Source organism: Mauremys reevesii, linkage group 7, assembly GCF_016161935.1.
Source record: "Mauremys reevesii isolate NIE-2019 linkage group 7, ASM1616193v1, whole genome shotgun sequence".
In the NCBI taxonomy this organism is placed as follows: Eukaryota; Metazoa; Chordata; order Testudines; family Geoemydidae; genus Mauremys; species Mauremys reevesii.
In genome coordinates this window covers 78,443,096-78,469,476 of record NC_052629.1, presented here as the reverse complement: position 1 = coordinate 78,469,476, position 26,381 = coordinate 78,443,096, and the positions used below count along the sequence as shown (strand labels likewise).

General features: G+C 49.8%; 1 protein-coding gene across 5 annotated transcripts in view; it reads left to right on the top strand.

Annotated features, from left to right (window-relative positions):
* CACNA2D2 (calcium voltage-gated channel auxiliary subunit alpha2delta 2) overlaps positions 1-26,381 on the top strand; it is a 643,579-nt gene that overhangs the window by 358,865 nt on the left and 258,333 nt on the right. For all 5 annotated transcript variants that reach the window (XM_039547175.1, XM_039547174.1, XM_039547177.1 and 2 more), the window contains one exon: positions 8,424-8,483. In XM_039547175.1, the coding sequence (XP_039403109.1) occupies positions 8,424-8,483 (60 nt within the window). The remainder of the gene's footprint in view (positions 1-8,423; positions 8,484-26,381) is intronic.

Here is a 26,381-nt window from a genome sequence, read left to right as displayed (position 1 = left end):
AGTCCGCTCCAGTCACCTTAACTGGGGTTTGAAACAATGGGTGAAATCCTCGCCCCACTGAAGTCAAGGGCAAAACTTCCAGCTTCAGGAATTAATTCCAGGAACTCTGTGCCAGCAGTGCAAGGAGAGGGATAACAGAAATAGCCAGAGTTAGGGTAGTTAATGCTGAAAGAGGAGTGTTTTCAAAGGCTATAAAAGGGGCTGTCACTTAGGGTGACCAGATGTCCCAATTTTATAGGGACAGTCCCAATATTTCGGGCTTTTTTTTTATATGGGCTCCTATTACCCCCAACCCCCGTCCCAATTTTTCACACTTGCTGTCTGGTCACCCTACAGTCACTGGTAGGGGTTAGGACAGGAGCTCTGTGGGGGCAGGTTATCCCACACCTGCCTACTGCAGGGGTCTTGTTTCGTCCTCTGAAGCGGAAATCAGCCACTGTGTGAGGCTGGATGGGTCTCGGTCTGATCCAGGGAATTCCTGTGTTTCCTGTGACTTCCTGTGTACATTATCAGTGCTGAGTTTCACTAGCCAGCCCAGCATTCCCCCGTGTGTGAGACATGCCCCCTGGGGACAAAAAGGCCCAGCTGGGGTGGGCATGGAATGGGCAAGTCCTGACATGTGGTGGGGTGTAGGGGAGGCATAATTGCTTTCATCCTAATGCTGGGAAAGGGGTGGGAAGGACAGCTTTTTAAAGTCTGGAGAAGACTGCCCTAGCCTGTGTGCTGCTGCCAGGCCATGATGTTCCGCTCCACCTGCTGCCCTTGGGTCCCTGTTGTCTAGTATCTCACTGTCACGTCAGCCATCCTGCTAGCTAACAGACTAGCTGTGTTCCTGTTATCCTACAGGCTTACACAGATACATAGGGCCAGATCATGGCTATAATTATGCAAAGTGGGGGAGGGCACAAGGAGACCCTTACCTACCTTACTGGCTCATGTGGAGGCAGCCAGTGCCTGTCTTCATACAGGGTGTCCGTGCGTGTAGTCCCTGACCGCACACAGGCGGGCAAGCTGTTGCTGGCATGCATTGTGGCTCTGTCTCCATAAATCCAAGGGCATGGTTAGGACCATGCCTGTTCCATATCCACTAGTGCTTGGAGGCCAGCTTTGGGAAAGGGCACCTGTACCCTTTCCAAGCATGGTGCTCACGAGGCTTCAGTACACTGCTGGCAGAATGCCTCCCGCGACTACCACCAGTGCTGTGTACCTCCCACGCCCCATCTGTGGCTGGAAAGATGTAGCCTCACCCATCGGGAGAAATGGACGGAGAGGAGGAAGAATGGGATGAGCAAGAGAATTTTCCTTCTCTTCCTCGCCTCTTTGTTTGCTTGCAGGGATAAGGTTGGCACATTTTACCAGATCTTCCAGTCTATTCAGTGTCTCCGGATACTGAACGCTAACCGTTCTTTCTCACACTTTGTGCTCCACGGCCATTAACTGTGGCTGAATTGTTCTGCGTTACACATCAATTTACAGGAGAGTCAGAGGAATTCCTAATGGAGGGTATAAAAATTATCACATCAGTGCATTATCATGATCAGTGTGGGTTTGCACTGGCAATGTGACATTTATGGCCTGTTATATTGGTGAATCGGGACCTGATGCGTGGCAGAAACTCACTGGCTGAGTTTTTTGTTTTTTTGTTTTTTTGTTTTTTTTAAAGCGGGTGGGTTACATCTCCTTAATCTGCTTGGCTTCTCCCATTGCCTCTCAGGTTTGTTCTCTCTCTTGTGCGGCTGTCTGGATATATCTGTATTGCTGCTAAGCCACGACAGGTAGAGATGGTGCAGAGAAACCAGCGATGGGGCTGGTAGGGCCCAATTAACACCCACCTGCTTGCATGCTAAAGCATCTCCCCTGGCTTTACATTTTGGTGGCACCAATTCCTTTCCACAGCATCGCAAGGTGCTTATCTCTGATTCCTGCAGCACCACCAGTTCTCCCATCACATAACTCCTAGCCAGGTGCAATATCATGTCTCTGCCTGTATTGATCTGAGCATTTCTAAGGCACCCGTCGCTCTTCTATCGCCCTAGGTTCCTATATTGGCACCCACCACTGAGCACCTAGGCACCAAACCCAACGGGAACAGTGGCATGACTTATGGATGAAACTCTGGTCCTATTCCAGGCAATTGGAAAACTCCTATTGACTTAAATGGGACTGGGATTTGGCCCTCTGTTTTTATTTCAAACGTGTCTCAGATCCAGCTGTGGGAAATTCTCTCCTTTCTTGAAAATAGCTAAACTTCTCCCTGCCTTCTGGAGGAGGCTAAAATAGGAGCTCCTTGGGAGTGACTCCTAGCCAGTTGGCCCACTCTTGGTAATCAGCAGCAGTCCCCTGGCCATCTTATTTGGTTTTACATGGAACAATTTGGATCCCAATTAAGCTGTGGAAGGCAACATTAAAAGAAAACAACTGGCCGTATAATAGCAAACAGAGTCACATCTGCACCTATTGTGTTAATGCCCCCTAGGAAATGATTTTGGGTCACAGTTCTCTGGATCTTTTGCACAAGAAGTCAAAAAATTACCAAACAAGTCACTTAGTATCTTGACTCTTGCGCCCTTAGTAGCAGCTTGGGAACATCTTACAAAGGCTTTGCGAACAAGTGCCTTTCCCTTGTCTTTAAACTGAATGTGCAGAATAGACAGAGCCATTAGCAAAGCCGAAATCTCCCATCTGGATTCAGAACTCCCGTATGAGTCAGCGTGGGTGCCAGGGTGTATCTAAGGGCACAGTTGGCCCTGTGAGTATAATGATCAAATGTTCAGTGAAATAGTTGCTGATGGGGCATGTAAAGAGACACTGACAGACATATGGGAAACTGGTGCTATTGCGCTGGCCATTTTGAGCATAAATGCAGCTTCCTTTGCTTATTACTACAATGAATTATTAATGCAATGATTTTATCACTCTCCTCAGACTAGCTATTTCAATAGCTTCCTGGTTTTCAGTGAGAGGTTCTGTTGGCTTCAAGTCACATTGTTTGCTTTTCCTTCATTATGGGATTCCTTGAGCATTGTTAGTCTGTTTATAATTTTCCAGTAAAACACGTGAATAACAGCAGCAAAACAGCCTGGGGCCTTTACCACTTGTCGTCATTAAAGATCACCCAGCACTTTCCACCTTGTGGGTGGGTACGGTATTGTTCTTCACTCCCTGCCCTAAACCCTGTGTAGGCTGTGCACTGTTAAACCATGCCAGGGACGACTGTACAGTCCTTGTACCCACCAGAGTTTGAGATTCTAGGCATTATGGACATTGTCTGTTATCAGGGCAAATCAATCAGACAGTTGCCTGAGTAAACACACAAAGAAGGACTGTATGTAGGTAGTAGGGCCTGCAATGAGCAATGTCTTTGCCTTGATGTATTTCACTAACTCTTGTATTGTTTGTTGTGGTAGCCTCATGGCTAATTAACCTCCTTACGGATTAGCCACTTAGTCCCTGGAGCCGAGCTCAGACGTGCATGGCACATATTCCCTGAGAATCCCATAAAGCCAACAGCTGCGTGTGAGCTAGTGGGGTGTGTCTGATTTTACAAGGCTGCAGCAATACGCACAATGCACCTGAGATCAGACTTAGGGTGCTCATCACCTGGGAAACATCACCACTGTGAGCGGAGGAAGTGTCTATCTGGGGAAGCCAGTCTTGTGTGACTCTAACACTGACAGATGAGGGTGGTAAGAAGTCAGATCCATTCCCTTGGTGCTGTTAAGGGCAAATAGGGGCAGATCCTGAAGTCCACACCCCATTCTGCCAGAGTAAGATATGGCCCATGCTGGAAACCGCATGGGCTCTGTGACACACACACACGCGCACACTCTCTCTCTCTCTCTCTCTCTCTCTCTCTCCAAAGCCAGTTGTGTTTTCCCTTGTCATCTGACCTGTAGCCCTGCAAGGTCTGGGCTGGACTCACCACGCACATCTGGAAAGTGGCCACTCTGTGTACCTGCCCTGCTGGCACACAGCTCTTGGAACTGGGCTACTGGGTTGTGGGGAGAGGTTGTGCAATTTATTTTGCTTTCTGTTTTTAATTTACTTAGTAATGCAGAATTGATCCCCCTTGGATTTCTCCAGGCTCTTGACATTTGCGCCTTTCAGCTCAATTAAAAGAGCCGACCACAGCTACTTCTTGGTGCTTTATTATACAAATCGATTTGCCTGGCTTTCTTTCCTTTCTTTCCTTTTCTGCTCCTGCCCTGCCATGCTGTGGATTGCACGATGGACCCATGACATCTGAGGCTGTTGTCCTCTGCCAGCTGCCTCAGGAACCCCGCTTTCCACACCCCCGTATGGAGCTGAGCAAGCGACAGGGAATGGGAAAGCTTCAGAGAAATGAGAGGAGATACACAAATGAATAGAGGGAAGGACCTAGGGAACATCCCAGGGCCCTGAACCCAGAGGCCCAGAGTGGGATGGGGGCTCTCTGGGTCAGGATTGCTGAGGAGCAGGCCAATGGTCCATCTAACCCGCTTTGCTGTCTCTGATAGTGGCCAATGCTGGCTGCTCAGCAGAAGGACTAAGAGCTGCCTGATGCCCCTGCTCTCTCTGGGGTGCTGGGGTTTGCTGCCTAGTCCCCATCAGCAGTGCTGCACATTCTGTTTTTACTCACGTGCCCCAGATGGCCAGTGAATTCACATGCCTTGGTAGGGAGCCCCACTTGAGGCACAAGGTCTGGCTGTCAGAGGTGTTGAACACCAGTAACTCCCGGGGTGGCCACTGGAGCAATGGCTGGTGAGCGCTTCTGAAAATCAGGCCCGTGGTGTCTCAGGATGGAAACTAGAGCTGCCAGACTCCTTTGGAAATTTGGGCCTAATGGTTCTTTAGATAGTCCCACGCAATATCCCTCAGCCATGTCCCCTGGTGAAGTAGGGCCTGTTCGACCCAAAGTGTGAATGGAGTAGCTGCATGCTGTCTTCTTGCAGTAAACAAAGAAATTGCTCACCCCCTTTTTGCACAACCCTTGTTCCTCTCACTTTTCACATTCTGGGCCGGACCAGCCACGTTGCATGGGGTAACATAGCTGAGTGGGAAGACAGCGCACCTTGTCCCCCCTCATCTCCGGTCGTACCAGGCCCTGCCTCTTGCTTCCCTTTCCAGGGATGATGTTGACTCTGCACTCACTTGTGTTGGAGACTCTCCTCTCGCTCTGGATACGGAGATATTTTAAAATCTCGTACATTCTGAAGGAAGGAGCTGGCTCCTGTGTCTGTGCTTAACCTGTCCTTTCAGTAAACCTCGTTAGGCTGCCGTTAAATGCCACCTCGGTATGGGAGCCTCCCTACTGCAGTCAGTGATTAAAGGCAGAGCTGCCGAGATATCTTCCTTGATTCCTCTCCCCGTTCTGCAGCCCATGGGAATGACTAGTGTGTTGCAGACCAGCTCAGTGCTGCCCAACTGACTCTCCTGGGCTTTTGCACTTGAGGTGTAAAAATAATCTGTTGTGATGTGAGAGGATGAATCAGCTCCGGACAGAGATAGTAACTCCCTTGCCATCTCAGGGGCTATGGACTGTCCACAGAGTGGCAGCAGCTAGGGCTGGCTGTGGCTAACTGCCTCCTCTCTGTCTGCTCTGGAGACCTGAGTTCAATTCCTGTTCTAAGTCACGACTGAAAAGCTAGGCATAGGGTATGTCTACACTACCAGATTAGTTCGATTTAAGTTAATTCGAATTTTTGAAATCGACCTTACAAAGTCGAATTTGTGTGTCCACACTAAGGACACTAATTCGACTTTGTGAGTCCCCACTAACGGGGCAAGCGTCGACATTGGAAGCGGTGCACTGTGGGAAGCTATCCCACAGTTCCTGCAGTCCCCGCTGCCCATTTGAATTCTGGGATTTCCCCACAATGCATGCTGGGGGGAAAAATGTGTCGAGGGTGGTCTTGGGTAACTGTCATCATTCAACGTGCTTTCGGACGTCTCAAGGGGAGATGGAGGAGCTTACTGACTCGCTCGGATCTCAGCAAAACCAATATCCCCATTGTTATTGCAGCTTGCTGTGTGCTCCACAATCTCTGTGAGAGCAAGGGGGAGACCTTTATGGCGGGATGGGAGGTTGAGGCAAATCGCCTGGCTGCTGATTACGCTCAGCCAGACACCCGTGCGATTAGAAGAGCCCAGCGGGAAGCGCTGTGCATCCGGGAGGCTTTGAAAGCTAGGTTCCTCAGCGAGCAGGGTAACCTGTGACTGTTCAGTTTCTTTACAGAGAAGCTGAACCTGCCCCTGTTTCAGTTACTGTTGACTGTCCTCTGCAGTTACATTCCCCGTTCACTACGTTTCCCCCTTTCCAATACACGTTTAAAAATAAAGTAAATGGAACATTGTTAATGAACAACGTTTTTCTTATTAATGACTTCGCGTTAAAGGCTTGAAACAGGGACGCAGACTGTGCTGGGTAGGGTGTGCAGTGATGGAAAGACCGCTTCTACACTCGAGGAATGACAGGCTCCTGCTCCTAGAGCGGTCTGCAGTGCCGGACTGGTTGTTTCAACGGAGCCTGCCATCCCTCCTTTTCGGGACTCTGTGTGCGGGGGCTATGTGACCTTGTGGCGGGGGAGGATGGTTACAGATTCCCCTGCTGCGTGGCTCTGTGGTCCAGGACAAGGACTGCTGCATATGATCTGTAACCGCCCTCCCCCGCCACAAAGTCATGTAACCCCCCCACTCCACAGAACATGAAAAGCACCTCCCAGACCGACAAGGGTGCCTAACTGACTGCACTGTGTGTGAGACCTGCTGTTGATTCTGCCCCCGTGTCTGTGCCCTGGTAATGGTGACTGTCCTATGCAATTACCAACCCCCTTCCCCCCCCCCTTCACACAAAGTCTTCTTTAAAAAAACATGACGGAAACAGTAATTAACAGCAAACTCTTTTTAATAATCAACTACACAGTTAGGGGATGAAACTGAGATTGGGGCTTGGGTGAGCCAGGAAGGGAAGGACTTCTCAACATTTAGGGAATGAGAGCTTTCGGGTAATTGAGCACTCTGCAGGGGTGCAGTGACAGTTTTCATGGCCCCTGGCGCCCCTCCTTCTGGTTATTTTGGGTGAGGGGGGGTATGGGACTTTGTGGCGGGGGAGGGCGGTTGCAGATACACTGAAGGGGGGCTCTGTCCTCCTGCCTGCGGTCCTGCAGAACATCCACAAGGCGCCGGAGCGTGTCCGTTTGCTCCTCATTAGTCCAAGCAGCGTTTGAGTCGCCTGCTGGTCCTCTTGATGCCACCTGTCCTCCCATTCGCTGTGTGAGCACTGGTACTGAGAGAGGTTCTCCCTCCTGGGGCATTTCCTGTGTGGCTGGTCAGAGCATCCAAGCTCGGACTGCTGTCCAGAGCATCAACAGAGTGGTGCACTGTGGGATAGCTCCCGGAGCTACTAAGGTCGATTTCCGTCCACACATAGCCTAATTCGACATAGCCATGTCGAATTTAGCGCTACTCCCCTCGTCGGGGAGGAGTGCAGAATTCGAACTAAAGAGCCCTCTATGTCGAATTAAATGGCTTCCTGGTGTGGACGGGTGCACGGTTAATTCGAATTAACGCTGCTAAATTCGAATTAAAGTTCTAGTGTAGACCAGGCCTTATCGACATGCGAAGCGAGCAGTGTCTGTATGGATTTAGTTAAACTGGTTCAGATCACTATATAGACACTTATCTCACTGTGAGTGGCTTATTTCAGCTCAGCCTAAGTCAGTAAGGAATTGATGAGGGCAAAACTGCAAGAAACCTGCTTTAAACTGAAATGACAGCCCTTTGCACCTGTTTAATGGAGTTGGTTTCATATCAAAGCTTTAGTTAGACAGTGTGAGTGTGTGTGTGTGTGTGTGTGTGTGTGTGTGTGTGTGTGTGTGTGTACACAAGGACTGTGGTTAGTGGGTGGGTTCCGCCTTCTTCCCTCTCGCCCTTCAAGAATTCTCTGGAAACGAGGGGAGAGATCTCATTGCAAGGGCTTTTGCAGCCCCTTGGTTGCTTCTTCTTGTCTCGTGAGTTAGTGATGGGCACTAGGGGGGCAATGGAAGCCCCTTGCAGCCTGAAGCTCTGAGGAGGGAGCCTGTGCTATAAAATCTCCACAGATCTTTAATAGTTTGATTTACATAGCTGCGCTGTCCTGATGCTGATGCATTGTCCAGTCACAAAGGCTTCTGAAAACACTCTCCCACAGAGAGAGAGAGAGAAAGTGTGTGTGTGTGCGTGCGTGGAATGCATCCTCCGCTGTGTCTGATCCACAGAGTAGGTGAGCCTGTTCTCACCCCCATCTAGAGAGCTGGATCATTGACTCAAGCTCAACTCCTGGTGTCGGTGGCCCCACAGGAGCCGATGCCCTCCTGGGGTGGTGGGATAAGCTCAAATCAGCTGTGTCCTGGTTGTTACAAAACATGTTCTCTGAGGTCACTTCTTCTCTCTTGTTTTATTTGCAGAGACTCGCTGGTGCGGCTGAGAAGTTCCAGAAAGCCCACCGCTGGCAGGACAACATCAGGGTAAGGCTCTGACTCTCCCCACAGGTGTCGCATCCTTTTTAATGGGCTCGTCTTGGTATGTCTCTGTCTTGCACTTTGTTTCCCAGAGTAGAATTTAGCCCACCCATAGCATGCAACTCCTGAAACCACTGGAGTTCTGTAGGAATCATTGAGGCAGAATTTGGCCCTTCCAATTCTTTCTTTCTTGGTTTTATCTCAGTCTTTGTGGTTTTTCTCTCTCCCCTTCTCCCCATCTGCTGGCTTTTCATTCCCAACTTTCTCTCTCTCTCTGCCCACTCCCTCACTCGCGCTGTGATTTTTAAAGCAAGCTGTGTCTATGACACTCTGTTCATCTCTGCAAGTTCACACACAGTTGCCCTGCTCCTCGTCTTCTGTCCCTGCTGCCTGCCAGCCCTAATGAAAGTGAATGAAGTAATTTTGAGCTCGTTTCCCGCATTGCTTCTGTCTGTGCATGCAGGTAATAAGAGCAGTCAGAAGACAGAAGGTGAAGGTCAAGCTAATGGTTAAATACTTTGGTATTGAGTTCCTTTGGAGAGCTCCCTAGAGAATTTACATCTTCACCATCTCAGTAGACGAGTCATCTGCATGGTCATCAGGGACCCTATTTGGAGGGGCGTGCTCGGTGCAGTAGGGGGTCTTGTGTTAAATGACGACAGACACGCGCACACACACAAGGTTGTGTGCCTATTTTTCTATTGCCTGACAGTAATTCCGATTCAGGGTTGGTTCTGGGGGAAGGAGTAATTGAGGCTGGTGCAGGGAAAATGTTGTTTTAATGATTGCATTTGACTTTGTAATTATGGCAGTGATAAAGCGCAGCAGGAATCTGAAGGATTCTGCCTGGAAATGCTCTCAAATTATAACAATAATACAAAAGGAAGAAGTGGTTGTTTTCCTTTCAGTTTAAATGGATTCTTTGGGAAAAAAACTCTGAGAGACCAACCCCCAGATTTTGTGACCATTCCTCACTTTGAGGAGTACCTTACTCCATGAGTAACCCCAGGCTAACATGAGAAACCAGCCCAGAGAAACCACCTCTTGCACTGTCAAAAAGATATTGGCCCAGCCTGTGTCTCCAGCAGGTTCCTGGCCCCTCTGTGTTTTTATGCATGTCACTCGTGGCCCAGCAGCCAGATGTGGCCAAACTCTCCCCATCTGTAAAATGGGGATAAGGATCTCCTCCTTTGGGAGCACTTTGAGATCTGTGCATGAAAAGCACTAGAGAAGACCTACTTGGTGTTTGTATTATCTCGATGGAATGAACTGGCCATCTCTATTTCTAAGGAACAGAGGTCGAACTCTCTGAGCATTGTTAAAGTCTCTCATAGCACAGCACGAATGTGTTGAGGAGTTCTAGTGTGTGCTGTTTGCAAGAGAAAGTGGCCAGAGTACTGTTTGCAAAGAGGGATGTGGAATGGGTGTGTGTGCAGAGGAGGTGTTTTGTGGCATGACAAAAGCTCCATTGTGAAGACTGGGCCTGGAGACAGAAATAAGGAAGGAATTGAAAAGATGTGGGGTAGATGAGAGTAAGACCTAAGGCCAAATTTAGCTCTTAGATACCCCCCTTGTGGTCCATTCATTGACCTCTGAGGAGCAGAATTTGGCCCATGCAATAGAAGAATGAAGCAGGAGGGAGGAGCCAACTGTGTTCAGTTTGCCACTTGACCAGCTCAAGATGGAAACTGGTATCTGTTTCAGAGTAGCAGCTGTGTTAGTCTGTATCCGCTATAGCTACAGCCTCTCTCGGTCTGTCCTCATTTGCTTGCTTCCCATGATCCTCCTACACTGTACTGCTCAGGTTCTCATAGCACCAGGAGTTCTCTCATCAGACATTCAGGAAACGCTGAGCTAGAGTATCAGGGACGTTGTCGGCTGCAGCTGCCTGGCAGAGGAAGATCTGGAGATGCACATGGTGGCTTTGGGGAGAGAGACCCGTTGCCAAGTTGACTGCATTAGAATGCCAGGCAGTGAGCCGGAGGACAGGCCAGGCCAGTGAAATGACCAGTACTCAGTGCTCAGCTGTTGAGCAAAGTAGCGCAAAATCAGTGCAAGGCACTTGGCCATAGGGCAGGACAATTTTTGAATGGGTTATAACTTAAAGTTGTGTTAGAATATTCTCATTTAAATCGTGATCTGCTTACATTCCGTATTCCCCAGGAGTCCTGCCTATGCTATAGCATTGATCTCTTTCACTTGTCTGGCCCCACCCATCCCAGATGAATAGGGTCTTGCCAAATTCAATCCATTTTGGTCTATTTTATGGTCATAGGATTTTAAAAATTGTAAATTTCATGATTTCAGCTATTTAAATCTGAAATTTCACTGTGTTGTAATTGTAGGGGCCCTGACCCAAAAAGGAGTTGTGTGGATGGGGTTACAAGGTTATTGTAGGGGGGTTGCAGTACTGGTACCTTCACTACTGCGCTACTGGTGGCAGTGGCCCTGCCTTCAGAGCTTGGCAGCTGGAGAGCGGCGGTTGCTGGCCGGGAGCCCAGCTCTAAAGGCAGAGCTGCCACTCTTACTTCTGCGCTGCTGCTCGTGGGGCACCACCTTCAGAGCTGGGCGCCTGGTCAACAGCCACTGCTCTCTGGCCACCCAGCTTTGAAGGCAGCACAGAAGTAAGGGTGGCAATACCGCGACCCCCCTAAAATAACCTTGTGACCCCCCCTCCTGCAACACCCTTTTGGGTCAGGACCCCCAATTTGAGAAATGCTGGTCTCCACCATGAAATCTTTATAGTATAGGGTAAAAGCACACAAAAGACCAGATTTCACAGTGGTAGACCTGATTTCACGGTCCATGGTGTGTTTTTCATGGCCGTGAATTGGGTAGGGCCCTACAGATGAGCCCTGGTGTCGTAAGGACTTTAAATAAATATTAGAAATAAGGCCATTCTGTAGCTGTGTATAAAATATGCAGGAATGGCAGCCTTGGAATTTGTTGCTTAGTCATGTGTTGCAGATGTCATCGCTCTGGAGGCCCCCTGAATTCTGGGATACCAAACCCAAGAGCCCGGGAAATCTGAACTGTGTTTTTGATCTAATAATCATTCACATCAACATCTGTAGGGTCATAAAAGGTGAGCGGCCTGGGTACAGTTGCATCCTGATTAAGAAGCACGCATCGGTTTAGTAAAGTCTGCACGGATTCTTGCTTGCTCACAGAATCTCAGCTCCGGTGCATCCCAGGCAGGGTGGTCCAATGGATATGGAATTGGACTGGGAGTCAGGAGATCTAAGTGCTGTTCCGCACTGTGCCACTAACCTGCAGCGAGACTTTGGGCAAGCTGTTTCCTTTAACTAGCCCTCTCTTTCCCCTTCCACACTTTGCCTGTCTACAGGGTCAGCTCTTTCAGGCAGAGGCGGTCTCTGGACTGGTGCAGCACATGGCAGAAGGGGGCCCTGATCTCAGCAGGCCTTTGGAGGCACAGCTGTAATGTAATTAACCATGAAACCCTCCCCTCCTGCCTCAGTGAGGGATTGAAAATTCCTAGCAAAGGTGGTGGAGGAGGAGCTGCCAGTGAAACTCAACATCTGAAAACAAAAGTACTAGGGAACTAGCCTTAGAAACAGTGAGGCTGGTCTGCTCCTGTTGTAGCCAATGGTGGCTTTGCCACTGACTTTGGTAGGAGTAGGAGTGGTCCCTGTATCTGTGGTGGCTGCTGTCACGTCTCTCGGGTTGTAAATATTTTCAATCTTGGGAGGGAATCTCTAGCTGTGCGTCAGCCATTGAGCAAACACAAACAGACCACAGTATTGTATCAGACCTTGCAGTCATGAGACAGTCGATCCCAGCTCAGATCTGACCATCCAGTGAAAACGAATTTTCTACCAAGTCGCTGGGATGGGGGTGGGGCGGTTCTTCCTTTGGCAGGAGGTTTGGTTCCCAAAGTCTGTTTTGATTTCAAAGAACAAATGCTGAGTTCTGTAATATAAACTTAAATGAACAGGTGGGTCAAGCACCACCTGTCTGATTGGTCATCTTTTGAAAGAACGAGCCTTTGGCTGCCATTCTGTATCTACCCACATTTGCCTCTTACGCTGTTTTCTTTTTTCGTTTTCCTTAGAGCCCATTCTTCATCCTCATCTAAATGAAAAGTTACTCTTCATGTACAAGATGTTTATTCTCCATAGTGTTAGATCCCAGTGACTTCCTGACAGTAGGGGGCGGATCTGGAGTATGGTCTGAACCAAAATCCCAGCTCTAAACACCCTTTGGGTGGAAGATCTGGATCTGAACTCTGCAGGCTGGACCCATTGCTCCAGGAATCTGATACCTCTTCTATCTCAAGAAGCCAATCTTAACAGTAATCCTGTCATTTCATCCCCAGATAGTTCCCTGGTCAGTGCCTAATGTGCAGCTGTTTCTGGGTTTATGTGGTTGTTTGGAGGCCTCTGTCTCCTAGAGAGCAGGACATTCTAGATTAAATAAACTGCGGGGGGGGGCACAGTCTTTAATTCCTTGTATGCATTACTTGTGGTTTGAAGGTTCTCTTGTGCTCAGTTTCCACTCTCAAACTTCATGGGCTATACTGCTCTAATTTTTCCTTCAGCCCTGTCTCCTTAGCCGAAATGGACAATACATTGGAGTGAAGCTCTGCAGCAAGCAGAGACATGCACCTGGCCCCTCTGAAGCCTTTCCAGAGAACACACAACTGCCTCATGGGTGAGATCTTGCTGCCTACAGTAGCCAATGCTCAGGGCTGAGGTTATTCAAGGAGAAGGCTGCTTCTAGAGCAGGCAGCTGGGAGGATGCTCTCGTGTTTGGCTGCATCACTTCCAACAAAACTCGGGACACCAGCGTTACAAAACACAACCTCAGGCCAACGATCAGCAGAACAGCTCAGAGGAGCAGTGCACAAAAGGGAGGTGTGAGCCCTCCCTGGCTTCCATGAGCAGAACTTGTCAGCCACTGGTGCGCCCACAAACACACACTGACCTGCTAATGGGGAACTCCAACTGCTGGGTTTCAGGGCTGTTACAGCAGAAAGTTGTAGGCAGCTGTGTAGCAAGTACTGTAGGGACAGGTAGAGTTTATTCCTGCCCCATTTCTGTTTAGGAAGCAGCATGTGTATTTCTCATTTCTGAATTGCTACATTAGATATTGTCTTACAGAGATACCCAAGTTGGCACTCTTGATAAAGCAAGGTTTGCCGCAAATGGGTAATACTCCCCCCGCCTTCCCTTTGCTAGCTGGCTTTGTCCTTTCCAGTTTCATACTTATCTTGTTCTTTGGGACACTCAGCAAACCTGCTTGAAAAGCTATTCCCTTCTGTTTTCCTTAAAGCCCAGGGGGAAATGCTGTAAGGTATTGTGCACATCTGTCCCCATCTGGACACCCTGGACTTTTTTCCCCAGGATTGTAGCAGTGTCTGTGGCATGCCTGCAGCCTCCCAGGGGTTACCATGCTCCTGGGATCCAGCAGCAAATCAGGTGATATTTGCACTCTTGCTGGAACTCTTGTTTGCAGGTTTGCAGCTGGACTAGTAGCCCCTGTGGTGCAGAGGCCACAGCATTCTCCTTCTGTAGAGGCTTTGGCATCTCATTGAGCTGCAGCAAACATACAGGGGCAGCTGCCGGTGACTAATTAGGATGTACTGGGAACGAAGAGTGCCTAGAGCTTCATGTGCTTCGAGCAAGCTTAGACAGTGCCCTCCACTTGAGTTGGAGATGCAAGTGAGGCTGCTTTTAGCTACTCTCTAGTCTCTACCATAAACAACCAAAAGTGTCAGGATGTCACCTTTTCAATCCACAGGGGATAGGCCAATAGACACGTGTTCTTGCCTGGTCTCTTTGGAAGGCAGGCACCATCACAGAGATCCAAGGTCGCTCCAGCAAGGACTCCGAATTGCCTTGCTCTGAGCTCCAGCTCCCGCAGGAGCAGCTCCTCTCCCTTCATTAACGTCACTGGAGCACGAGAGCTGGAAGCCCTGAGGCCAGCCGCGGTGGTGTTTTGTGCTGCGAAACAGAACCACTTCTTAGGCAGCGCCAGCAGGCAGCGGCTGACTCACATCAGCAGGCATGGCCGTGAGCAGCAAACTTGTGTCACAGGAAGCAAATGAGCCCTGATGCACAGGGGGTTGCCCCTTCCACCTTGATCTGTCCCCGGATTGGGGTACCTCTGAGGCTGGCTCTGCTTGGCAGCAATGATGTAACAAAGCTTCAGATGCCATGGCACTGAGTCAGCACATACTGTCACAAGAAGGGCACACAGTTGTCAGCTTCACAGGCAGGTGCTTGGCATAGCCACTGGCCCAGTAAAACCAGCTTGCTGAGGCTTTTAAAGAGCCCTGACACCCCAACTTCACACTGGCATACATAATTCTCCAGTTCCCCATAATTCTCCAATTCCCCAGATAAATTGCCCTTTGTCCTTCTATCAGTCCCACTCCTATTCTCACTGCAGATGGCTGAGATACCTGCATCCAAGAACAGCCCTTCACCTCCTGCTGCCTGCTTCATTCTCTGATGCCATCACTTAATGTGCATTGCATCACAGTCATTTCAGTTGTGCTGGTGGGTGATGCCATAGATGCAGGATTGTGAGGCCACCCCCTGAATCCAGCAGTTGAGCCATGCACTGACCTGTCAGGACCATGTCTCCGCGGAGATTGGAGATGAGGAGACAGAACCGGAAACCTGCTCCTGAACATCCCTGAGACACAGAGGAGTTTTGCTCTGGAATCAGGTCAGATCTCTGAGACTTAGTCCAATCTCTTAGGCAGGGGCAGACATAATCAGCAGCAATTGGTGGGGAGGGGAAGGGGGAATACAAAAGCTGTCACTCGGACTTAGTTTAAGAGGTGTCCTGTTGAGCAATGGATTGAAATCCCCGCTACAGTGCATTGTTTCTGCCATGTCTGCTCTGCACTGCAGGAGATGCCTTTCAACAGGTGATCCTATAGGCATTGTATTTTCTTTGAGTATCTTCATATGGAGGGGGTCTTCATTGTCCACTCCTCCCCAACCCTGTGGGGTCCCTAGTGCCTCTTTCTGCCATGCTCCAGATGTCCCACTGATGCCTGTCTGACTGCAGGCTGGCGGGGGTATCTCCCCACCCCTGTGGCTGAGCATGCTCCTGGCCCAGCACACCCTGGTTCCCAATAGCCATCTAGGCCAGCTCAGGGACCTGGGAGACTCATGGCTCTGAGGCCAACCTGTCTTCTCTGGCTCCCAGCACGACAGAGGCACTTTAAGGTGTCCAGGTGACCAGGCTGCTACTTCTCCTGAGGAGCTGAAAGGGAGATGAGCAAAGTAACCTCCAGGTTCTCGGCCCCATGTACTCAGCTCATACTTCTCTGCACTCAGCCCTTCTCAGCCGCTGGGGAGGGAAGGGGCCTCCCCCCCCCAACTCCCCCCTCCTTGGAAGGATCTATAAGAAAGGCCCCTGGTGCGTGGGGATGGGAGCTCCTGGCCGAGAGACGCAGTGGGATGGTGTCTGGGCTCTGGGAGTAGCTATGGAGGGGAGAGCACCGTGTCTAACTTGGCACAGAAAGAGGAGCTTTGGGAAGGCTAAGACGTGTGAGTTTGCCCCCGCAGAGTTTGAGAGTCATCTGCTGGAGGACGAGGGGTGGGGTTCGCCGGCCCTGGGCGTGAGCAGGGGGTGTGGCAGACAGCACAGGATCCATGGGGGAAGTCCAAGGACACCTCCAGTGGGCTGGGACTTCTCATGGAGCGCAGGCCCCTCTGCACTGCTTCCTATGCCCTCCATCCCCTACCTGCCAGCCCATGCATGGCCTCTGCCTCCCCCATTTTCAGGGATGGGGGATCTGGAGAGATTAACAGGCACAGGGTCAGCCCGTGTTTCTAGAGCATAAGGCAGCACCCGGCAGCTGCTCCTAGCCAGGACTCCCATAAATCTGTGGAACCCCAAAACTGAGCGGTTTCCTTGGGGCTGGAGGGAAGGGGGATTGGGCCGCTGAGGCTCATCTCCCATCTGCTCTCCCCACTTCCCTCTGCTCCTTTCTCTTCTTCAGTGTCATGTCTCCCTCTTGCTTCCTCCATTACCCCCCGCCTTCCCACCACCTCCTGCCTCCATCTTTAACTAGCTTCAGTGATTGTGAAGTGCTGCCCCGCTGTCTGCCAGCCACGTCCTGGGGGCCAGCGCTGCCTCTCCCTGAAGGAGGTGGGGCTGTCTCCACAGAGGCTGCAGTCACAGTCTGAGAGAGGGCCCTTCCCTGAGAACCGGAAGGGGAAATCAGGATCCCAGGGCTGAGACCTGCCCCCCTCTCCCAGTCATTCTGGAGCACCTCAGACTGCCATTGGAAAGGAGTTGAATGGCAGATTCTCCATCCTGGGAGACTGGATGTGTTTCTAGACCAGGGGTGGGCAAACTACAGCCCAGGGGCCATATCCGGCCTTCCAGACGTTTTAATCCGGTCCTCGAGCTCCTATCAGGAAATGGGGTCTGGGGCTTGTCCTGCTCTGGCGCTCCAGCCAGGGAGCAGGGTCGGGGTCTTTCCCCACTCTGCATGGCTCTCAGAAGCAGCAGCATGTCCCCCCTACTGCTCCTACACATGGGGCAACCAAGGGGCTCCATACGCTGCCCTCTCCCCAAGTGCCACCCCTGCAGCTCCCATTGGCCAGGAACCACAGCCAATGGGAGCTGCAGGGGTGGTGCCTGTGGACAGAGCCACCTGGCTGCACCTCCGGGTAGGAGCCGGAGGGGGCGGACATGCCACTGTTTCTGGGAGGTGCTTGAGGTAAGTGCCACACGGAGCCTGCCCCCCTGACCTCTTCCCACCACCCCACCCCCTGCCCCAGCCCTGATCCCCCCTCCCGCCCTCTGAACCCTTCAGTCTCAGCCCGGAGCACCCTCCTGAACCCCCAAGCCCTCATCCCCAGTCCCACCCCAGAGCCCGCACCCCCAGTTGGAGACCTCCCGCAACCCAACCCCCAATTTAGTGAGCATTCATGGCCCACCATACAATTTCATACCGATATGTGGCCCTCGGGCCAAAAAGTTTGCCCACTCCTGTTCTAGATGATCTGCTCTTCTTCAGACAGGAATGAGTTCAGGGCAGGTCTCTGGCCTGTCTCATCCAGGAGGTTAGACTAGACGATCGCGATGGACCCTTCTGGCCTTGGCGTCTATGAATCTATGGGACCAATAAGCAGACTTGCTGTCAGCACCCACGGGGGCCAGTGCTTTTGCAGTAGATTTAGGATGGCTCCAGTGTCCTTTCCTCCCCTCTACAGGCCCCCTCCAATCCATGGGGAGAAAAGACGGCACCTTTCAATGCTCTGCACCCTGCCAAATGTGTGTGATTGTATACATGGCTATAGCCAGCTACAATGCTCTTTGAGTGTATAAGCAGCAAAGAGTCCTGTTTGTGTGTATAGATATTGATAGATAGGTATAACTAGCTGGAGTGGAGGGGGTGTGGCTGGCTATGGGTAGCTCTAATGCGAATTAGGCCCCATTTCACCCACTGCCAAAACACTTGCTCAATGGCAGCTGCCATGGAAGTTGCATGCTGAGTTGGATGAACGTTCGCTCCCTTTGACGGATAGCAGCCGTGCTCTCCTTGGTGCAGGAAGGGGTTTAATTTTAGGCCACCATTCTTAAAGCTCCTTCCCCAGGAGGAAGAACAGAGATGGCCGCAACTCAAAATCAATATTGTTTGTAGTGTCGGATGGGAAAAGACATGTTTCCTCTTGTTTCTCCTGTCGGGTCATTATTCTTCTGAGCTGCGAATGCTTTTTCAGTGTTTTGCTCCTGTCCTCAGGAACTCTGGTGGCAGCCTGGTCTCTGAGCTCTTGTCTTGCAGCCTCATGAGCTGGTTTGTACTGAGTGATGGCAGCATGTAGATCGTGGAGTGGCAGACTCCAGGCTCCTCTGGGACGCAGACTGAGCTTGCTGGTTCCTATAGAGCCCAGTGGTAGGGGCAGGAGCAGTCCATAAATGTGCTGCACACTGGTACCTGCAGTAATGGCACTCATTAACTTTCTTTGGAGGGGATCGCTGGGATCCCCCAGTCTCCCCCGCACATAGATCCTGCATTACAAAGACCATGTCCTCTAGCTGCTCTCATCCACCCTGGAGTCCGCTGAGAGAGCCCCTCCCTCCATGGCACATCCGCAGCGCTCCCAGACAGCATGGCTCTCACATGTGAATCACCATGTGGGCTCAGAGTCCCATTCTAGGAGTAACATGTCGCTCTGTCACTTGACTGGATTCAGTGCCAGATGAGCAGCCCTGGAGGCTGAAGCCCGATCCCCAGAACAGGTCCCATAGGAGTGTGCAGCACGGCAAGCTTTCCTGTACCCTGTCCCACTGTGGTGCCTTGATTCAGAGCTGCAGGGGCCATCTCAAGCAAGAGGGAAGTTGAGTCCCTGCAGCTCCATTCAACTCTTGGTGCTACTGCTCCCAACAAGGGGGCCGGTCAGTGACAAATGTGATGGGTAACGTTTGTGGATGCTGGTCTTGCAAATGCCATCCTCCATCATGTCACACAGCCTGCAGATGGGAGTGACTAATGTCTGTACCATCTTGAGCCAGATTTGAACCAGTGACTCAGAGGTGAACAACAACCTCAATATACACAAAACAAAACTGGCTGGGGTGCGAGTGGGCCATTGGTTTATTTTGCCATGTGTGCGACACGTGCTTGTGAAATCCACTTCCTTAGGAAAACCTTTTTAACAGTACTGTTTGCAACCGCTTAATCAAGATGCAGGTAATTAGGAATGAGCCACCTGGAACCGATGTACACTGGCGAACTGCTCCACAACACACAGCTGCTTTATCAGGCCAGCCCAGCGCTGTTCTCTTGGATAGGTCGGATGGTTGACTAGTTGTCCCTGCTCTTCACAGCACACCCCATGCACTGCAGGCAGAATCACTCCTCATGCAACCCACCAAAGTGAGAGCGTGCAATGTATCTACTGCATCAGTGATGACTGTGTGTTTATTAAAAGCTTAGGAAAGAAAGGAACGATTAAATAAATGGCTTGTCCTAGCATTTCTGGCCAGGTTTTAATCTCATTTTCTGCATATGTATAATGTGAAGGAGTAAACATCTGTTAGTGGGGATGATCGATTAATTTGTGTTCCACAGAGATGGCTCTAGGAGCCAAGATCTGCTGTGTCCCAGTTCATTGCTTGTGCTCTAGCTCCAGCGTAAAGGCTCCTTCCGTGTGTGTGTGTGTGTGTGTGTGTGTGGCAAAATAGTAAGATATTTTGTATTATATGACAGAGAGCATGGTCACGTGATCAGACCATTACCAAATACATGCACAAGGGGGCAGAGTTAAGGGGAAGTGTGCCCTATTTTAACTCTGGTACTTGCTGAGTTTGTGTTGCTTAACTGTATAACCTTAATGCTCTCCATATACCAGACACCCTTTGATGGAAATGGAGACTTTCCATAGAGGTTGGGTTAGACTGCACCAGCAGAGCCCCATTGTCACCTTGCTGCCTGGGAGTTAGTGGGAAGTCTTTTGTGTTGCTGCACAGAGGAGCACAAGTGGGAGATACACAAGTTATTGACTTCTCCAAGGCTGGTGTGGTTCTTTAAAACTGGGGCCAGCTCAGCTGTGGTATAAGGGTACAACCGCACTAATGTCTGTGGCGTTACAGCAGGACCAACTACCCTATTCAGCAGTCTGTGCTCACAATGGAGCAGAAGGGCACCAAGCACTGCCACTCAAGGTGGAGGGAAATTGACGGAGCTGTGCATGGACAGCATCTCGGTTGGGAATAGCAGGAGAGTGCAGGTCAGGACAATGGTATATATGCAGATCTTGGCTGATGCGGAGGTGATTGGGGTACAGGGAAGGCAGTCAGTCAGGATTGTGGTGCATGGGCAGAGCTGTGTATGTGGGATTCAGAAATGGAATAGTTGGACTATTTTGTGCTAGTTTGGGTTCAAAATGAACTCTCCTCTACTTTTCTTCTTTTCCTTTGAAAACCTTACAAATAATTAAATCAGACGTTTTCCAGGTAGAAATATCCTCCCGCCCAGGTTACGCATATGTGCTCTCTGCACCTTTGGGTGGCCTTTTGTTCTCTGGCGATTACTGAGGAGATGCCTCGGTTTCTTGGACTTCACAATGTTTCATTAGAGTGGTGGACTGATGCCACCGAGGGGTCAAGGGCTGGTTAACTTTCTCCCGACACCGGCACTGTCCACTCAGAAGATTATGGAGACACACATTCTAAGCTCCTAACTGCTGCTGCATGTTTGCGTTCTGCGTTGTATACAGTCCATCTGTTAAGGCTGATTCCCCACTCTGGCACTCCGAGTGCAGATGGTGGGGGCCTGCAAGGATTCTAAAAAGTAATACTGACCGCTCCAGGCTTGTATTAAACTCCCAAGGTTACAGCTTTTCTCTCACCTTGGATGGGTAGATGCTGCTACCACCCAAGTGCAAAACCCCTTTGAGAACCCAGGAAGGCGCACTTGGAAATTCCTTCCTGTGGGGTGACCTCAAGCCCTTTCACCACCACCCTGGGGAAGAGCTGAGAAAGAAAAACAGAAGAAATCAGCTGTTGTCACCAGCTCATTAAACAACATGCACAAACCTCTTAGGACACAAAAATCCAATCCTGTTCTTTAAAAAGGTAAATTTTATTAAAAACAAAAAGAAAGAAAATACATCTGGAAACTCAGGCTATTGCTAGATTTAAAAAAAAATGTACAAGAATTAAGCATCAAGAATAACTTTGTTGAGGTCCAGCTTAAAGGTTACAAGCAAAACAAAAGCATCTGAGGTTAGCACAGAGGAGTCCACAAGCCGTAAAGAAATAAAAGGAGATAAACCTGATTGCGTCTTCCTAGACGTTTCCTGATCTACTTACATATCTGGGGTTTAAAATGAGTAATTTGTAGGTATGATACCGATTATTTTTCATACCTGGCCCCAGGCTTCTTACAGCATAGTTCTAGCCCTATCTGCCTCTCCCCGAGAACAACAACAGACAGACAAAAGGGGAGTCTTGTTTCAATTTCAAAAAGTTCTAGCCTTCCCATTGGCTCTTTTGTCCAGGTGTTCGCTCACTTCCCTTTACCTATGGGCTTTTTTAACTCTTTACAGGTAAAGCAAGTAGAGAACAGCTACTAAGAGGGATTTTCTAGCTAACTGGCTGACTGGGTCCATAAAAGGGAGCAACCCCCCCACCCCCCTTTTCATTTATCACACCATCAGTCCTGCTTTAAAAAATATATAATACAGCGACCGAATCCTCCTCCGGGGGGGAAAATCCCACTGATTTAACTGCAGCATGGAATCAGTTCGCAGACTTGGAGGTGGCAATTTAGAGCATCTGGAGAGGCACTGAAAGGTAGTTAACAGTGAATGCCACCCTGTCTCAGGCTATAAAATTTCTCTTCTTCTCCATTAGTACCTGCATGTGCCACAAGTGTTTATCTCCAAATAATGCTACTGGAGAGAAGGAAGGGTTTTATTGCCCCAATTTGTATCCTAGGTTTGTTTACATTTAGCTGGTGTGCATGGCGGACAATTAAATCAGCCCCTTGGAGAGCGACCTCTTGCTGCCATGTCTCTGGGCAGCTCTGCATGAGGCTTATCCACCCTTCCCCTTTCCCTTGCTTGATAGTTACACTGCGGGCTTTTCCTCCTTTACTTGTTTTACCAAGTGACTTGTTAATTTTGGCCACACCGCTCTCCCCTCTCCCAGTGTGTCATTTTGTAACCTCAAGCTGGAGTTTATGACAGATTGCGCCAAGTGTGGTTATTTTTGTGTTTCCATCTGAATGCACGACGGCAGATGCTGAGTGTTTGGAATGCATTAGTGCTAATGGCAGGACCATTAAACATTAGAGTCACTCACTGCAGATGGGTTGCTATGGAGGTTCAGGGGAAAATGAAACAAGAGCAGGAGTGAAAGCGGTTGGTAGGCTGTTTCCAGCAATCATCAGCTGGGCAATCAGTCAGAACCGTGATCCCTGCATGGAAAGTTTCTTTTTTCTAGGGTTTTTTTATATTAAACCACATGCCAGCACTCTTTTTTCCAAAGGGCTTGATTGCAGCAATGTCTTTTGGAATGACCTTCAGGCATCATTACGCCCTCTATCCTGGCTTTGGATCCACCCAACAGGACGACAACCTCAGGGGATCCTCTCCTTGCCCCTGTCCTCGCACTGCTGGGTTCTGCTGCTTTCATAATGTGTTCCTGTGCTGCTCCTCAACCATGGGTCTCTGCAGCCAGAATGGCCAGGAAGGAGAACTGCTCTGGGGACTTCAGAGGAGATCACATGAGGGGATGGGCTGAGCACTAGGAGCCACTGAAACATTTCTATTCTGACATAAAGGGATGTCAATAGAACTACGATGGCTTACGCAAACTGAGGCTCTGGCCCAACTATGTATGGGGTTCCTTGAGTCTCTTTGCTGATGAAGGTTGATCTTACCCACAACAAAATAGTCAGGCTAGCTGCCAATTCCCGCCTGCCCACGTGTCCCATCTCCCATTCCCCTAACTCCCTGCCTAGGAGATTAACCCCTCGCTCAAGGAGAAGTGGTCCAAAGTCCATGTGCGTGGCTGGATTGTCATGCCATGGGGAGCCACGTTAGAAATGGAGGCTGGGTCCTGTGGCTGAGTCACTCTAGCCGCTGCCTTGGTTTGCCCTTGTGTCTAATGTTTGTCTGCACTGCAATAACAACAACAGCTAGCTCTTGTGTAGCGCTTTGTGTCAGTAGATCTCAAAGCGCTTCACGGGCTTGACTTTATTTATCCTCACACACCCTTGAGAGGCAGGGCAGTGCTGTTATCCCCATTGTACTGACGGGTAACTGAAACTAAGTTACTTGCCCAACTGAATCCAGGTCTCCCACGTGTGATGCGTCCTCAGGATACCGCACTGCCTTGCGTGTTGAGGTTTAGCTCCCTGACTCCACAGAAAACAGAAGCACTTTTCTCCCAGCCTCTGCCAGCTACGCTCTCCCTCTGCAGGTTCGCAACGTGCACTCCACCCCTGAGCCCTCTGACCTCCCCCTAGAGTGCCCAGCCCCTGCTGCTACTTAGAGAATTGACAGATATGCTGTTCCCAAAGGAACAGTATGCCCCCAGCTTGTCAGTGACACCTCAGAACACAACGCCACCTAACACACACCACCTAGACACACTTATAGTAAAAATGGGTATAAGTGTAATTAATAAAGCATGGAGATTCAAGAAGTGGCAAGCAAAAGTACTGGAAATAAATGGTTACATGTAAAATAAAATCATAGCTCGCATTCTAAAGCCTAGACTGACTTAACTAGGTACTGTCATGTGCTAGAGTATTGCTCACCAACGTTTTTCAGCCAGGTAGACTGTGATCATGAAACAAGCTGTACTCGCAATCTGTCTTCTCAGTAAAGGATCCTGGGTGTGTCTGCATTCTCCTGGTATACCAGACTAATTCTTTGATCTTAGTCATTAGCAGGTGTTTCTCCCTGTAGAGTTTACAAGTTGTTGACTTCATGGTCTTGATTAGCTGGTGGCTCCATGTGCATCAGACTTACGTTGTAAGACACACAATACACAATGGTCAGCATCTCTTGCCCCCTGCCTGAACAGAGCCTGTTTTTCACCTGTCTTAACTCACAGACCTTCAGAACATAGTTTTCAGTATGGATACTTCACTCCTTAAATATCCTCCATACATACATCTCCCCATGACTAGGGTGACCAGTGCAGTGTTGGCTGTTGGTCGAGACCTCACATGCCAACCTTTGGTGCACTATTTTGTGACCGTCAGATCCAGGGGATGCCTGTAAAACCTCATGCTCCCCTTATGCCCTCTGCCAGTTGGCACCAGGAGGTCCTTGGGTCACACCATGTCCCAGGCTAGTGCTCAAACTACTGAGCTATCATTCCTTTCTGGACCAAGCCTGCCACCATGAGGTGGTTTTCCTCTGGAGGCCTCAGCCCAAGAAATGGCACCAGGTGCATCTCTCCCAGACCCATCACAGATAGTGTATTGGTTTCCTTGCAGCTGAAAGGGGCTTGTCACAGTGCCTCAGTCGTCTGCGCTTGGTGACAGCGAGCTGGGATGTGATGGCCAACAATCCTTCCATGGAAGGGAGTGAGAGACCCATGGTGGTGGGGAGTTGCTTTTTCATTGGAGGCCTTTTCATTGAAGGGCAGTATTAAGCATGGGAGTGGGAGCCTCACACAATGTAACATGAATTTAGGATGCCCTATCATTATCCTCCCCAACGTGAGGGGCAAGGAGGGGGGAGGGATTGTGCTCATCTTCCTTTCCAAGGTGAGGGTGCCTTGTGAGGGGTTTTACGCAATCCTGAGTGCTAAGGCAGCAGAACTCTAGGAACATGGGAGGGACCAGGAACCAGGCACAGTTAGATTTGGAGGAGGCTTCCTGTGGGGATGGGGGCTCAGGTTACCTGGAGGGTGGTTGGGTTATGGTTGGAGATCAGAGGTTGCCCCTTGGTCCAGTATAGCCCCAAGGTGCTGTCTTTCCAGGCATGTGGCAAAGCCCCGCAGAGCAGGCATATGGTGCGGGTGAGACATGTGGGATGTGGCATTTGTGGGTTGTATGTCTTTGTGGGATCAGAGCAGGGGAGGTTTGGCTGATGATGCTGATGCTTCGCTGTTTGTCGGGGAGGAGCAGGGCCGGCCTTGGCTCTGCTGGTTTCATTGTCTTTATCAATGGTGACATTAACTCTCCGTCAGGGTGACTGGATGCTAGGGCAGGCATCTCCAAGTGTGTTCATCTCAGAATAATATACAAATCATAGTCCCCTCCCTAGTCTCTGGGCTCGTCCCCCATTTAACCATGATGCCCAGTCCAGGGCCTACTGCAGTCACCTTGAATGGGCATTGGATCAGGACCTTAATTTGCAAAAATATAAGCTCAGATCAAAGGTAATCCATTATTAGGCGATTACTCTTAGAGAGTAAGAGAGGACACTTTGTACACTACTTGCAGTGTTTTATGTTGACCTTGGTATATGTTTGCAAGCTTTACTGGGAAGCAGTTAAGTTTGGATGGGCAGTGTAAATTAGATTTTAAAAGGTGTCAAATTTTTGTGAAGAAAGGGTGTTCTTTTCAATAGGGTAATAGCTAGACTCCTGGGCTTCAGGCTTCCAATGTGAGCTCTAAAGCTTTTTTTGTTAGCAAACTTCCCTTTTTCTTTCTGTGCTCCGAAAGTTTGCATGGCATTGGGTGTGAGGTCTGCAGAAGATCAGCCCTGCAGATGATACGAAGCTCGGCAAAGTTTCTAGGCCAAGCTAGTTTAGAGAGAAGGAAAAAAAAAAGTTAGAATAATTTTTTAAAAGCGCATTTCAGTGACATTTTCCAAACAACATCACTTTAAACCTTCGGGTCTGACAGTCTTTACCAAACTTCCGAGAAAAAAAATGTCTCTGGGGATGAGATGTAGCGTGGAAACTCTCTGGAAGATCTCTCATGTGTGTGTGCGTGCACATGCATGCGCATCTCCCTACCTGGTATGTATAAAAAGACACACCCAGAATGTTGGAGGTAGAGAGAGATGAGGAAAACTCAGCCCTGGTCTACACTAAGGTCGGGGGTTGAACTAGGGTACGCGAATTCAGCTACGTGAATAACGTAGCTGAATTCGAACTACCCTAGTTCGACTCACTTACCCGTCCAGACGCCGCGGAAGCGAACTCCGCGGCTCCAAGGTCGACTCCGGCAACTCCTCCTGCCGCGGTGGAGTACCGGAGTTCGAACTAGCGCTTCCGGGGTTCGAACTATCGCGTCTAGATCAGACGCGATAGTTCGAACTCCGAGCAGTCGAACTTGCCGCGTCGACCCAGCAGGTAAGTGTAAACGTGCCCTCAGTTTGGAAGTGTGCCAGCAGGCCAATATCAAGTTTTAGTCCACTTTGCAATTGCTCACTTTTGCCCTGAGCTTTTCCTGTGCTTTCTCCATTGATTTGTTCTCATCTCCCATTACAGGTGTGT